At 58.5% G+C, this 14193-nt stretch overlaps 1 protein-coding gene across 1 annotated transcript; it reads left to right on the top strand.

Annotated features, from left to right (window-relative positions):
- The first annotated feature begins 1101 nt into the window (after positions 1–1101).
- Positions 1102–4412, top strand: LOC139589451 (uncharacterized). The gene is made up of 8 exons (XM_071425918.1): positions 1102–1879; positions 2020–2094; positions 2201–2278; positions 3222–3275; positions 3355–3390; positions 3478–3522; positions 3706–3849; positions 3936–4412. Exons 1-8 carry the CDS (start codon positions 1102–1104, stop codon positions 4271–4273), a joined length of 1548 nt encoding a protein of 515 aa, XP_071282019.1. The 3' UTR covers positions 4274–4412.
- Positions 4413–14193: the final 9781 nt, after the last annotated feature.

Here is a 14193-nt window from a genome sequence, read left to right as displayed (position 1 = left end):
CCAGGGACTGGGGGCGAGGGGCAGCCCTGTTGGGGCCAGCGTCCCGGAATCCTGGCAGGAGGGAACCGCACACTCCTGGCTTGGGGGCAGCCAGCAGTGGGAATGGCTGCTGGCTCAAACATGCAGCCAGGGCCGGGCTAGGCAGACACGTCAGGCAGTTGTAAAGGACCTTAAAGTCATGTCCTTCCAAGCCCCCTGCCAAGGACAGGGACACCCTCCACTAGACCAGGTGGTTCAGAGCCCTTCCAACCTGACTTTGAACACTTCCAGGGATGGGCCATGAACAGCTTCCCTGGACAACCTGCGCCAGTGCCTCACCATCTTCATCATAATTTCTTCCTAAAACAGAAAAAGTCATATGGGAAGGAGCTGAGGTCACTTTATTCAAGCTTGGAGAAAAGGAGACAGGGGCGACCTCATCACAGTCTACAAGAGGAAGCAGAGGGGCAGACACTGATCTCTTCTCTCTGGTGACCAGTGACAGGTGACAGGAAGGGTTTAGGCTGAATATTAGGGAAAGATTCTCACCCAGAGGGTGGCTGGGCACTGGAACAGGCTCCCAGGGAAGTGATCACAGCACCAAGCCTGACAGAGTTCAGGAAGTATTGGACAACGTTCTCAGGCACATGGGGGGATTGTTGGGGGTGTCCTGTGCAAGGAGTTGGACTTTGATGATTGCAGTGGGTCCCTTCCAACTCAGGAAATTCTGTGATGAATACCTATGCTAAACCTGCCCTCTGACAGCCTGAAGCCATTCCGCCTTCTCCTATCAAGACACACCCTTGCAAAAATTCCCCCTCCATCCCTCTTTAGTCCTTCTGGTACTGGAAAGCTGCTTAAGGTCTCCCCAGAACCTTCTCTTCTCCAGGTTGAACAAGCTTGGCTCTCTCGGTCTGATCTGCCCTAGGGACTGCAAGGGAAGACTGGGTATCCTCGGGACACAGGACACATCCCCCTGCCCCTCTCTCCAAAGAGCAAGGCCACGGGGTGTTTGCTTACAAGCCCCTTTTTTTTGCATGTGGCTGCAGCTGCATCTCAGCCCTGGAAAATGGTGGGGGTTGGGGTGCTCCTTCCCCCGCCTCAGCCTCCAGGGCTGCCGTGATGGCTCCCGGTGCCGTTCCCTCGTTCGGGGCAGCGGCAGAGTCCCCCCGCACCGCGGGAGCCGGCGGGCACACAAGGACCCGGCTCCGAGCTGCGGCTCTCGCTGCGGGAGGATATCCCGTCCAGGACTACGTTTCCCAGCGGCTCCTCCCGGGGCTGCACATGCTCCATGCGGCTCCCGGCGCCTCCCGGCAGCTCCCGGCGCGGCGCCCGGTGCGGCGCAAGGGCGGTCGGTGCCGCTCCCGGTGCCGCTCCCGGTGCGGCGCTGCCCGGCGCGGCTCCCGGGGCAGCCACCGGGGCGGCTCCCGGCCGTTCCCTGCGCAGCTCCCGGCGCGGTTCCCGGAGCGCCTCCCGGTGCCGCCCCCGGCGGGGCATCCTCCCGGTGCGCCCCCGGGAGCGCACGGCCGAGCGATCCCGGGCACCCCGCCCCGGGCCGGCAGCATGCCCCGCGGGCGAGCCTGGACGCAGGCGGAGGTCAGCAGCCTGCTGTCGCTGGTGGGGGGCTCGGGGGAGGCCGCGCTGCTCATGGCCTCCACGTCGCGACCCAACGAGGCGCTGTGGCGGGAGATCTCCCGGGGGCTGGCGGCGGCCGGCTACGGGCGCAGCGTGGCCCAGTGCCGCTCCAAGTGGAAGGCGCTCAAGCAGGCTTTCCACTCGGAGCGGGAGACGCGCCGCAGGGCAGGACACCACTCGCCCCGGCTGCCGCCGCACTACCGAGCCATGAAGAGCATCTGGAAGGCGGCGGGGCGGCCCGTGTTTGGCGAACGGAGGATGCCAGGTGGGTGCCTGGTGGATGCCAGGTGGGTGCCGGGGGACGGGCGTGTGGGCTCAGCAGGGTGGCTGGACGTGGGGTGCTGGTGGAGCGCCGGTGCTGCGTGGACACCCAGGGTCTGTTGATGGTCTTTCTTTTTCCCCTAGACGTGGTGAAGCTGCCCTCCAGAAGGCGCAGGTCAGCCCTTGCCACACGCTCTCCATCCTCACCAGAGCCACCAGGTACCCGTGGGCTGGAGTGGGGCTTGTCCTGGCTGCGAGGTGGTGGGCACCGCTGTTCCCCCAGTTACTGAAGCTCTTTTCTGCACCCCTTCCCCTCCTCCTGCAGAGCACAGCGTTGGCGGGGACACCCCCAGCACGCTGCTGTCACCGATGCTGCAGCGTGCGAAGGACGAGCCAGAGAGTCGTAAGTACTGAGCTGCCCTGCTGTGCTGAGCTGCATGGCTCCAGCCGTGGCTCCAGCCAACCCCGTGCCAGCATGGTGGGAATGGGAGGCTAAGAGGATCAGGGGATCCATCACATGTCCCTCAGCAGGGATGGTCAGCGATGGGTGTTTGGACTTCTGTCTCCGCAGACTTTGGCTCCAGACCAGCCCCGGAGCATGTGGGGATGGGGATGGTTGGGATAGGGCAGGAGGGAGCACCAGCCTGAGGGCATGGCAAGGCTGCTGGCTGCCCTAGGGCAGATCATGAGGCAAGAGATCTGGAAGGGGCAGTGGCCCTGATACTGCGCAGGGATCTCGTGGCTGGTGGCATTGCAGGGCATGTGACTCCCTTCCCTTCAGCAGTTCCTGGCTCCTCACTGCCCCGGTAACACCATAAAGCTTCAGATGAGTTTGGGCTGTGTGTGAGGGCCAGAGCTGCCTGCAGCTCCCCTGCCCTTCAGCTCCCGGTGCATAACCTGCAGGCCCTTCACTGCTCACATTCCTGGGGATCTGGCCCTGAGGTGATGCAGGATACCTCTCTGAGTCTGGTTTGTGTGGGCGCCCCAGCCATCTTCCCACACTGGGTAACTACCTTCTGTCTCCCCAAATTCCCCCTGCAGTTTCAAGTGGATGTGGGATTCTCCTTCTCTTCCAGTCCTAGTGTGTTGTGTAGCGTTGCTGCGCGCTGCTCCGCCGCTGCTGCCTTCCAGCCCAGAGGTGGCTGCATTGCAGTGGTGGGTGAGTGACTCCTGCTTTTGTACCTAGCTCTGAAGTGCTTTGGGGCCCTGCAGGGCGCTCTGGAGCTGTGGCTAGGGCATGTCAGGCTGAGGGGCTGGCCGGGGCAAGCCGGGCAGACCCCAGGCTGGTGGTGGTCCACCAGCAGGTCCCTTCAGAAGGCGTATCTCTCCTCTCTGCTTTCTCCCAGCAGCAGGTGGGGAACACATTGCTGGAGTGCCGCCCACACCCCCTGCCATGCCACGTAAGGCTTTCCTTGCCCTGCTCAGCCCAGTAAACCCCCTCAGCCCCACAAGCAGGGTCTGATATGGTTCTCATTGCAGACACCGGTTGCTGCTTCTCTCCCCTCTCCCTCCTGGGTGAGTACCGTGCCCCAGCTACCATGCTTGTGTGCCCTGGCACAAGAGGTGGCTGCAGCTCACAGGCTGTGTCTGCTCTCCTTCCAGGCTGTCACACTGACCTGAAGCAGGAAGGAGCTGAGGGAAAGGCCAGTAAGTGTCTGCAGCTTTGAGTGAGTCCTCGTGCTCCAGGGCACAGCTCCATCCTGTCCTGCCAGTGAGAAGGGAACAGGCTCCCAAAGGCAGTGCCTTCCCAGGGCTCTGTGTCATAGTCAGGCTAAATTTGGGTGTCTCCATCACTCTTGTTGTTTGCTCCATGCCAAGGTTTCATGACAGGTTTTCCTGGTGAGACATCCCTGGGGATGGGAAGAGGAAACCGAATGCTGCCACTGGCTGCTGCAGCCACAGGCTCCCACGGGACAGCAGCCACGAGTGAGCAGCCAGCAGCAGGTGAAGATGCATCAGACCCAAGCCTGCACGGTGGGTGCTCCCTGCAGCTCCATGGCAGCCTCACAGGGAGCTCTCGGAGCCGTGGTCAGGTGCCACTGACCCCTCTCTCACTGCAGGGTCTGGCGTGGCAGGCTTGCTCCAGAATGTCCAGCAACTGCTGGTGCAGATCCTGCAGACATCACGGCAGCAGCAGGCACTACTGGAGAGCCTGGCCAGCGACACCGTCTCCCACCTCCACCTCCTCTCCCACAGCCTTGTGCAGGTGGGCGAGACCCTGCACCAGCTCCTGCTCCGGCCACAGGCCCACCCTGGCCCCCTTGGCCACTATGTCCCCCACGTGCCCCTTTTTGAGGGTGGCTCCGGAGTGCCCTGCTCCCCCAGTGCTCCCCACACTTCCCCGGATCACAAAGAGGAGCCTCAGCTGTCCCCTGATGCCAGGTGCATCCCCCCCTGAGTGCCACCATCACTGACCCCAGGAGCAACAGCTTTGCTACAGAGCCATGGCACAGATCTTTATATCAGAGGTTCCAGATATTTTGAAAGTTTATACTAGAAAGACATTTAATAAAATTAAAAATAGCTTTTCTACCAGCGATGGCAAATGACCAATTCTTTCCCCTTTTCTGGGGAATGTTCCCCTTCTCACTTTCGAGATGAGCATGAGGGGAACTCAGCTATTTACAGACTCAGAGAAACTCCCAGCGCACACAGCATGGGGCAGATGTACTTTTTTTACCCTTTACAGCAGCACCTGGGGCAGGCATCGCACCTTCCTGGGAGATGGGCTGCTGTCTTTGGAGCAGAGCAGGGCCGCTGCCAGGAGTGGATGCCAGGAAGCCCAGGCTGCATCCATCTCCAGGGGAAGAGGCTGGGGTGGGTGATGCTGTGCTGGGGAAGCAGTGTGTGCAGCAGCCACAGTCCCTTAGTGTCCAGGTCCTTGGCAGGTTTTTTCCAGGGGACAGTCTGGGGCTTTCACAGCCTGGGCTTGCCACACGCTGTGGTGAGGCCCTCCTGCTCCAGGAGGGATCCTCCTGCTTCAGCACATGGATCATCATCAAGGTAACAGTAGCTGCAGACATACCATGGTGTGTGCCTGGAGAAGGGACCTCTGACTCACACCTGGACCCCCCACCTTCACCAGTTTGTGCACATCCTCCATGGGGATGGGGCAGTGTAATAAAGCCTCTGATCGGCCTTATCATAAAGCAGAGCAATAGGGCTCAGGAGCTCAGTCCCTGGGTAGGTACTGGGTGCCCGAGGCTGGCTCGCTCATGCCAACGCCGCGGGGCTGCCATCTAGCAAGCATGGTGATTATCAGCTCTACAGTGATTGCAAGCTCTTAGGATTTCAGCTTTGCTTGCTAGGTGGTGGTGCCCCGGGCTTGAGGCTGCAGCAGACGGAGAGAGAGGAGAAGGAGAAGGCGCAGGCTGTTCCACGGAGATGGCTTTATTTGGGGAGGTCCGTGAAGGGTCTCTGCTCTTCTTCTTCCGACTAATGGGGTACAGTATGCTTCTTTTATAGGGTTGGAAAGGATCCAAGCTTGACCAGTGGTAAGGGGTTAACATGACATTGCCTTATAGGGTTACAGAGATAGGTTAAGGGCTGAAGACAGGGAAACAGGAATTTTCTTCTGCTGTTTTAGCATTCCTATTGTTCATATTCTCCATGGTGCTTTTCCCAAACTTATGGGGTTTACTACAGCAGTGTGCTGTCTGCCTCCAGAATCCCTGCCACAACCAGGGAGAGGAAGTGTACATCATGATGTAGACATCATGAAAATGGTCGTGCCATGCCAGCTGCCACGTGCTGGAGGGCTGGCAGGTGGCCTGCCACTTCTCCCAGAAGAGGAGGGAGACCATGCAGAGGCCAGTCCATGCCAGATCAAGCCCAGGCAGGAAGGTGGGCAAGCAGCCCATGTTGAAGCAGTTGTCATCCCATCTTGAGGATGTATGGATGATGGATCTACTCATCATTGCCTGGATGCTGTGCATGACCTTCAGGGTGAGGTTGCAGTACATGTCCCTGTAACTCCCCAGCTAGGTGTCCCTGAACTCCTGCCCTTTCCACCCCACACCCTGGCCCATTGCCTGCCCCACCATCTTCCAGGAGCTTGCCAAGGCACCCCACATCTTCCAGGTGCACACACCAGCTGACTGGAGCACCCCACATGTGGCCAAGCTGTGGAGAAGGACCAGGGGCACAGTCATAGGGCCTGACAGCAAAGTGGCAGGGGGACAGCAGGTGTCATAGCAGCAGTGAGCAACAACATCACAGCCCAGACATCATCTAGCAGGGGAGAAACATGGGCAGGTAGTGCTGGAAAGGCCCATGACCCCCCGGCACTGTCCCTCATCCCATACCAGCTGTGCACCCTGGGTGGGAGAGAAAGGCATGCCACAGAGGCAGAGAGGCCTCGTGATGCAGTGGGCAGGGAGCTGGGGTCTGTGGGGGCTGCTGGCAGCAGGGCCGGCCCTGGTGGGCACGATGCTCCCACCACTGCATACAAAACATCCTCTGTGCTCCCAAGCAGGAGCAGAAACCGCCTGGCTGCCGGCCAGCAGCTCTGGCCCCAAGCCTCACAGTGATGGGGCCGCTGCCTGCAAACATCTCTGCCCCAGATTTCTCTTCCTGGGACTTATCAGGGCAGGCAAAGAGAAGAGAAAGGTGGGATCTCCCTTCCTGAGCCCTGCTGCTTACACTGGGGAAGTTGCTGTGGTTGTCCGTCCTCCACACTGACCTTGCTGTGCTCCCCATCATTCCACTGGTTGTCCTGTCCTGCTCCCAGCCTGCCTGCTGTGATCCCCGTGATCCCACCACACTCCCCAACACCCTGGCCTGCTCCCTGCCATTCTGCCATGCTCCTCACTTGAGTCTACACCTACACCCAGTCCTTCCAGGCCTGGGGCACCACAGCACCAATCCTTCAGCTCTGGGGTGCTGGGGCAGTGGGGTGGGCTGCCCCCTCTGCATTCAGGAGGTGAAGAGAGTGAGGGGTGCCGGGGGTGCAGTGAGGTGCAGTGAGCGGCCCTGGAGCTGCCGGGGCTGCAGTGGGGGGTGCCGGGGCCGCAGAGCGGCGCCAAGAGGACGCATGGCGTTGCGGGTCTCCGGGGCGCCGCTCCCCTCCTACCCGTGAGGGGCGTGGCCTGGCTGGATTGACAGCTCAGCCACCAATAGAAACTCAGAAATGAGAGGGTGGGCGGGTCCGGTCGGGCACGCCACCCAATCGCAGAGGTTGTGCCGGGTAGAGGGCGGGGCGAGGGCGGGGCCCCGTGACGTCACGGGCGGGGCAGCCCCGGCGGGGCTCCCGCGGAGGGTCCGGAGGCCGGCCCGGCCCGGCGGGGCTGGGGCATCGCCGCCCCCGCGGTGTCCCCACGCCCAGGGGCTGCCCCGCCGCCACCCGCGGGCTGCCGGGCAGCGGGGCTGTCCTGCCGGGCCAGGCTGGGGCACTCGCACGGCTCCCTGTGCTCCAGCCTCTGCCTGCACACATTCCGTGCCCCCGGCTTCCCGTGGCCCTGCTCCCCTCCAGCTGGGGCTCGGGGCGGTGCCGGGGGGCGGTGGGGCAGGGCTACTCCCCAGCAAGCCCCGAGTGCTGGGGTGCAGTGCAGGTTCCAGCAGGCGTATGGGGCTGGCACAAGGTGTGGAAGGGTCTGGGATAGACACAGCCCTCGCCTTTCCTGGGGGTCTCCATCACAAGCCCTGCCTGGTGAGAACCCCCCCTCCGGGCACATGCAATGTGTCTGCACTTGAGGGCTGGAGACAGCCAGGACAGCAGAGGGAAAAAAGGGTGGGCTTCTTCTGGGGCATGCCAGATCTTCACCAGGCTAGAAACACAAGTGAAAGCACGAGCACATCTCAGCAGGATTTCAGTGTTTCTGTTTAGTGGCCATCGGGGATGCTGCTCTGGGCAACCTGGGCATACAAGCCCTTCTGCCTGTGTCACACACAGCAGTTTGGACAGGGCAGCTGAAACAAAACAGCCAGGGCAGCTAGAATGGATCTCTGGGGTAGTGGAGGCTTGCGGGGAGGATTTTTCCTTGTTTTTAATGGAGGATTTTTCCTTGTTTTTAACCCGTTCTGGAGCAAGTCAAAGCTGTACCACTCTCCTGATCCTCTCCCTCCTGCTTGGCCTGCCCCATGTCCAGAGCCTATGTTCGATGTCTAGAAGAATTGAAATAATAAAGCTGTTACCTGCCAGTGGCAGCAGCTCTTTGCCCCTGTGCCTCACTCCCAGCCAGCACGCTGTAACCTGGAGGTGATGCTCCGTGCCCTCTTGAGCCCAGCCCCATCTTACAAACCTGGGGTACAGCTAGCATGACCCAAATGGCTGCTCTGAGAGCAGCTTTGGGCCGTGTCTGTAGTTGCCTGCTAACAGCTGAATGCTCAGTCCTGTGCCTTCCCCACTGCATCAGCCACTTCTCTTTCCTGTCCCAAAGAGTGCCCCAAGGCCTGGGATGACCTGGTGTGAGGTACACAGAACTCCTGGCCACAGCTCACCTGCAGCCCAGCTCCAATGGCCACCCTGATAAAGCCCCTGGCTACAGCAAAAGCACAAGGTATTGGCATTAGGAACAGGACAAGGGTCTGGAGCCTTGTGAAACCCTTCTCATCATCTCCCAATATTGAAGGAGAGGTGTAGCAAGGTGGGTGTGACTCCCCCCAGCACCCTGTGCACACACCACCCCTGCATCCTCACCTCAATCCTCTCTCCCAGGCTACTGGGTGCCCAACCTGCTGCCAAGGAAGGGCCTGCAGCCACTCGGGGAGGGTGTCCAGAGGGATGGATGCCACTGGGTTCTCAGGCAACCCAGATGGCCTTTGGTCCCTTCTCTACTGCACTTTCTTTTAAAATCATGTTGTTTTTCAATGGAAATGGAATCACTTTCACCAGCAGCTCTTAGTTCTTCATGTGTGGAGCAGAAGGCAGTGACAGAGTGTTTAGGCTCATGGATGTGACCTGAAGGTCTCACACACCACAAAACAGCACCCAGAGTCTCCCCCACCAAACAGCCATCCAGATGAGATGCAGCACAGCATGGATTAGGCAGAGGTATAATTCCAAAATCCAGGACTTTAGTGAAGCAGGAGAGGGTGTCTAAGGACAAGGAGAGAAAGCTGCTTTGATGTGTATCAGGATGTTTATCTTGATATCAAAAGCCCTAGTTCTCTTTTTTAATGAAGTGGCTCCTCCCTTTGAAGTGGATCCTCCTGTGTTGTGCATGGCTGCAGCTCAGGGAGATCCTGCACAGACTTCACCCTCCTCAAATGTTAATTTTTCTCTTGTGATTTGCCTGAAAACTGTGAGACCAAAGTGAAAACTCAGGGATGAGAGCAGCCGAGCTGCCTTTGGACCTGCCAGACAGAGGAGGGGGTCAGTCAGATTTTTGAAGGCAGGTTGAAGGCAGGGGGCAGGGAGATGCTGTGCCTGGGAGCGCTTGGCACCTCCCTGCAGCACCTACAGCCTCGGGGTGTACAAACATTTATGAGGTCCCTTGAGAGGGGGTGGGTGTTGCTCCAGGTCCTCCCCCACCACAGGGAGGAAGCCTCCAGCTCAGATTATCCATCTTCCCAACAGGAGACGGCTTCATTAGTTAATTAGAACAACAATCCTCATGGGCTCATCTGGGATTTGTAGTTGTGCTGGCAGGAGATTTGCTGACTGCAGGCAAGCCCTGGGGCAAAGCTGCTCAGGAGGACTTGGCACACGGAGCCCTCAGGGACTTACCTCCCTCCCTTCCTGCTAAGCCAGGAGCCTCTGGATTGCACTTGTTCCAAGCCCATTTAATTTTAGCCAAAAACATTCCTCTTCAAAATGCAGAGCCTTGTGTTTTAGCTGTGGAGGTGATGAAGCATATTTATGTAAAGTAAGAATAATCTGTAATATTCCTCCCATTGTAGGCACCTCTCTCAGTCCAACAGGAAGCTTCAATATGATTTCTTTAATGCGGGCTCCATTGAGAGTTCTGTTCACACATAACAACATATTGCCTAGCACTTGGGGCTCAAGGGAAATTTTAGTGGTAGTGTTTGAGTGGGGGGAAATGATTTTTAAGGGAAAACTTTAATCTGCAAGCCATAAAGGGAACAGTGGCTTTTCGTCTATGGACAGTGTTCTCAGCCTCTGCTAACTTGATTTTATCTTCCTCTGCAGGCTTGCTTCTTAAGATAAATTTATCCAGGATTGCATTTGGTGTAACAGCTTGATTTCTGTTGGTGCAAGGCTGATTTCTCACAAGAGCAACTGCCTTAATTTCCTACCATTTGACAGCAAGTGCAGCTGCATTTTGTACTCGTAGACTTTGTCCTTGCAATCCCAGCCCTTCCTCTGCTCACCAGCCTGGATGTGCCAAGGCTGCTCCTTCAGCATCACCCCTCTGTGGGCCATAGATGTCTGCTTCAGGGATAGAAACACTTGGCTTCCTTGTCCTAACAGAAAGAGCTGGCAGGACTCACAGATCCTACCCCAAGATTCATCCAAAGGGGTAAATCTAAGCTGCAGCACTCGGATGCACCCCGGACATCCCCAAACTCTCATTGCTATGGCAACAATTTAGCAAATTTAGCACCGCAAAATTATTTGCAATTTTAAACTGTTGCCAAGATCTTCCTCAAAGGCTCTCTGCGGGTTGTTTTGCTCTGGTTTTTCATGTAACCTTCCCCCCCTTTCATGTGCTCTTCATTTTGGCACAGCTCCCTTCCTTGAGGGATGACCTTTCCCACCCATTTACTCACTCTGCTCCTTGGCCATGCTGGCCTCGCAAATCTTGTTAAAGGACGTGTTCATTTACTGGAAGTCTCCAGCATGTGGATCTGAGCAGTTCTCATGCTGTCTGCAGGCAGTCTGCCCCCCTGGCTGCTCTATTAATTTCTCTTAGCAAGCTCCCTGATTTCTATGCAGTTCCCTTGATGAAGTTAAGCACGACTCAAGTGGTTTTTCTGCTCGACAGAGCAGGTCTTCAACAGCCCTCTTCTAAATTGCCAGGGATAAAGTCCCGAGTCCAGCTCCCCCGCAGGTTTCCCCACCAACCTCTCCAAGAAACTCAATTAGCAGCAGCTGAAAATTGTGATGCTTTGCATCACCAGCATATTTTCCTGATTTCCCATGTCTCAGTGTCCCCCTTTCCTGTCTGCTGCTCCCTTCCAGCCATGTGACCATGGCAGCTGCTGTTTGTCCCTTGACACATTCCCCCTGCAATGCTCTGGTCCCTCTGGGTACAGCCAAGCCTTTTGTCCCTCATACCCACAGCCCCTGCACCCCTACCCTGATGCCAAACTGGGCATGCCCTGCCACTCTTGTGTTCCCTCACTCTCCCAGGTGTTGTGACATGATGTGCTGCTGGGACAATGATGGCTCTCAGTGCCCTGGGCCCCCTGACACCCCCTTGTCCCTGCTCTGGGCTGACTTTGCCATGCTCAGCTCTGTCTCAGTTCTGTGGGACAGGTATCCATGGCAGGGTGTTTCCCAGGAGCAGGGCCCTGGAGAGCTGCCCCACGACACTGGAGCTGGGCTTTTTCCTGGTGTATCTCCCACTTGTGAGTGCCTGGCTCCCAGCTGATCCTCACCCAGCGTGCAGCAGACTGGGGGTGAAGCTCTGAGGGGTCCCTGATCCCCTCTCCGAAGGGTGGGGATGGCAGCAGGGAGGATGAGACCTGGAGCTAGGGCATGGGGGAGGAGGAGGGGTGAGCAAGCAGGCTGTGCATGGGCTCCCCCAGGGAAAACAGGGTCCCTTTGCATGCACAGAGCTGCTCCCTCGGGCTGGCCATGGCGCAGGCACTGCCTGCAGGGCTGAGGGACAGCCAGGGAGCAAGCAGGACAGGGCCAGTGCCTGTGAGCTGCACGGTGGTGCCAGCCGTGGGTGATGGATGGGGCTGTGTGGGGAGGGCGGTCAAGCCTTGCTACTCTGATGAGAAAATCGTCGAGTGGCTGCAGGGTGCTTCAGGCAAGCTGCAAAAATAAGAGAGCAGCCAGGGCATTCTCTGAGCCCTTCATCATCCCCAGAGCAGCACAGTGACAGCCATGTCCAGCCAGGGAGCAAGCTCTGTCTGTATCCACCATGGGATTTACATTGACTGGGGTGGAAAGGCTTTGCCTCCCTGGGTCTGGCAGCACAGTGAGCAGGAGGGCTGAGGACTCCCAGGGCAGCTCCAGGGGCTCTGTGCCTCTTGACCCGGGGTTTCACGAGGATACAGGGAGAAAATGCTGAGGCGGGGACAGCAGGGTTACACGTCCCTCCCTAGACACCTGCCTGGGGACTCACCAACCCCCAGGTGACCGATCTGGTGACACCCCCAGCCACCCTTCCACCCACACCTCCCAGCCACGGCGGTTAGCGAGGGGCACAGCACCCCTGGGCACCCAGACAGACCCCAAAACCTTGGACCTCTCACCAGCCCCCTCCCGCTGCTTCCTGGCCAGGCACACGGTGGCAGGGAGAGGAGGAGGAGGAGGGATGCCGGGTGCTGCCTGCGTGCGCGCAGTCTGCTGCAGGGCTCAATAATTCAGGCCTGACACATTAAAGTTGCATGGCATGCAATTGCCATCTGCAACGACAGACTGCGTCAGGGCTGCTGGGTGATGAGCGCGGGCAGGAGGCGCTGGGCGGGCAGCGGTGGGAGGGTCCGGCAGCCCCCGAGGAGGGCAGGGTGAGGGCAACAGGCGGAGCACCTCTTTAGCGGGGACTGGCGTGGGAGGAGGTTGTGGCAGGAAGCACAACACCAGTGTTTGGGATGCACGTTTCCAAGAAACTTGTGTTGGAGCAGGGAGCGCTGGCCCGATGGCACTGACAGCCCAGGCAGGATGGAGCAGGGATGCGGCAATCAGGGTGATACTGCTCCCGGGGCTGCCGCCTTCTTGTGCACCCCCTGTGCCCACTGCATCCTACCTGTCAGGACGGAGGCTGTAGAGACTTATGCTGCCCCACACACGAGTCAAAAACTCTACCCAGCTGCGTCTGCCCCTGACCTGGCATGGCTCGAACCCCCCCCACCTCCCCATCCCTCTCCAGCACTGAGGAAGCAAAGCTCCTCATCGGCTGTTCCGGGAGTTGGTTGCCATGGGGATGTCAGATGTACCTGGCTGTTATAAGGGATACTGTTGCCATGGTTATGTGGTTGCTGTGCCTGGCAGAGGCAGGGATGGAACGTCGGGAAAGCTGTTTACACTGGGAGGGTGGGACTCACAGAGAGCCCAAGTCTCTGAGCAGGAGGAGAAGGGAGGAGAGTCCAGCCTTCAGCCCAAGTGCATCCTCAAGGGGCAGGGGCTGGAGGCCATGGGGAACTGTGACAGAAAAACTCACTAGGCCCACAGGCACGGACACACTGGTGCTCCTGACCTTGCAACAAAGGGGAGGTGACTGAGGGGAACTGGAGTCCCCCATGGTGTGTCCCGGGGAGAGGTGGGAGGCACACACACCCCTTGTGTTGGGTGTGCCACAGGAGAGACCTGCTTCTCATGCTTGGTGCCTGGAGCAGGGAGCAAAAACCCTTCCTGTCCTGCAGGGAAAAAAAAAAAAACCCTTCCTGTCCTGTACTGTGTGTTCTGCATTTGCACCGAGCTGCACCCTGAGCTAGGCATGGGTTTCTGCCCACCCTGGGACTGTGAGATGAAGTGAGAATGGGGATTCCCAGCTCTCAGCAGGCAGCCCATGGGCCCCCAGGGACAAGCTGGGCTGGCAGAGAGTGCCTGGATTCCCTCCAGTGCTGCTTGGCTGAGCTCCCTCCTGGGCAGTGCGGTCAGATGCGTGGCCTGTCCTTGAGATGAAAAATGCAGTTGCTGGTTTAATTAAAAGGAGAGGGAGCTCTGAGCTGCACCAGCTGCCCAGAAAAGCAGAGTCTAGCAGAGCTGGTGTGTGGCTCCTCCAGGCTTCTCTGGGCAGCTCTCCTGGCTAAAACCCTTGCCCACCTCTTCCAGGACCCCTCAAGGGCCCAGTCCCATATGTGTCACCCCGTGGTGTCTGCTGTGAGGCAGGCCAGGGGCTGTGCAGCTGCTTGCACAGGCACTGCTCATCCCACCACTGGCTCTGTTATTGTAGAGTCTTCACAAATTTGACAAGCAGCAGGTTTGCACTTCAGCCCTGCAGCAGTGAGACAGGGGGTGAGGGATGGGTAAGGATGCTGCATGCAGCCCTGACACCTCCATGAAACTGGGATGAATTGGTGTAGGACAAACTTGTGCCCAGTGGGCACTCCACTCCACCCTCTTGCTGATGTGAAAGCTAAAGCTGAGCTCCTCATCCTCTGGGGGCTGCTACTGCCAGTGGGGTGCAATTGGACTTAATTTAAAAATTAATCCTTAATCTGTCACCTGGCCAGACAGGACATTCAGTATGGCAGAAAGAGGGCTGAGGATGAGCTCAGGGGGAAGGAAAATGGCAGATG

Source organism: Agelaius tricolor, unplaced genomic scaffold, assembly GCF_023055355.1.
Source record: "Agelaius tricolor isolate 1412-34295 unplaced genomic scaffold, bAgeTri1.0.p SCAF_4, whole genome shotgun sequence".
In the NCBI taxonomy this organism is placed as follows: Eukaryota; Metazoa; Chordata; class Aves; order Passeriformes; family Icteridae; genus Agelaius; species Agelaius tricolor.
The sequence above is the reverse complement of the archived record's forward strand: the minus strand, read 5'-3'. Positions and strand labels throughout refer to the sequence as shown.

Excerpts from the sequence above, each read along its gene's own strand:
- LOC139589451 (XM_071425918.1), top strand. The coding sequence starts at position 1,102 with ATGGCTCCCGGTGCCGTTCCCTCGTTCGGGGCAGCGGCAGAGTCCCCC. Across the intron at positions 3,276-3,354 it reads CACACCCCCTGCCATGCCAC|ACACCGGTTGCTGCTTCTCT; the intron begins GTAAGGCTTTCC and ends TTCTCATTGCAG. Across the intron at positions 3,850-3,935 it reads ATCAGACCCAAGCCTGCACG|GGTCTGGCGTGGCAGGCTTG; the intron begins GTGGGTGCTCCC and ends CTCTCACTGCAG.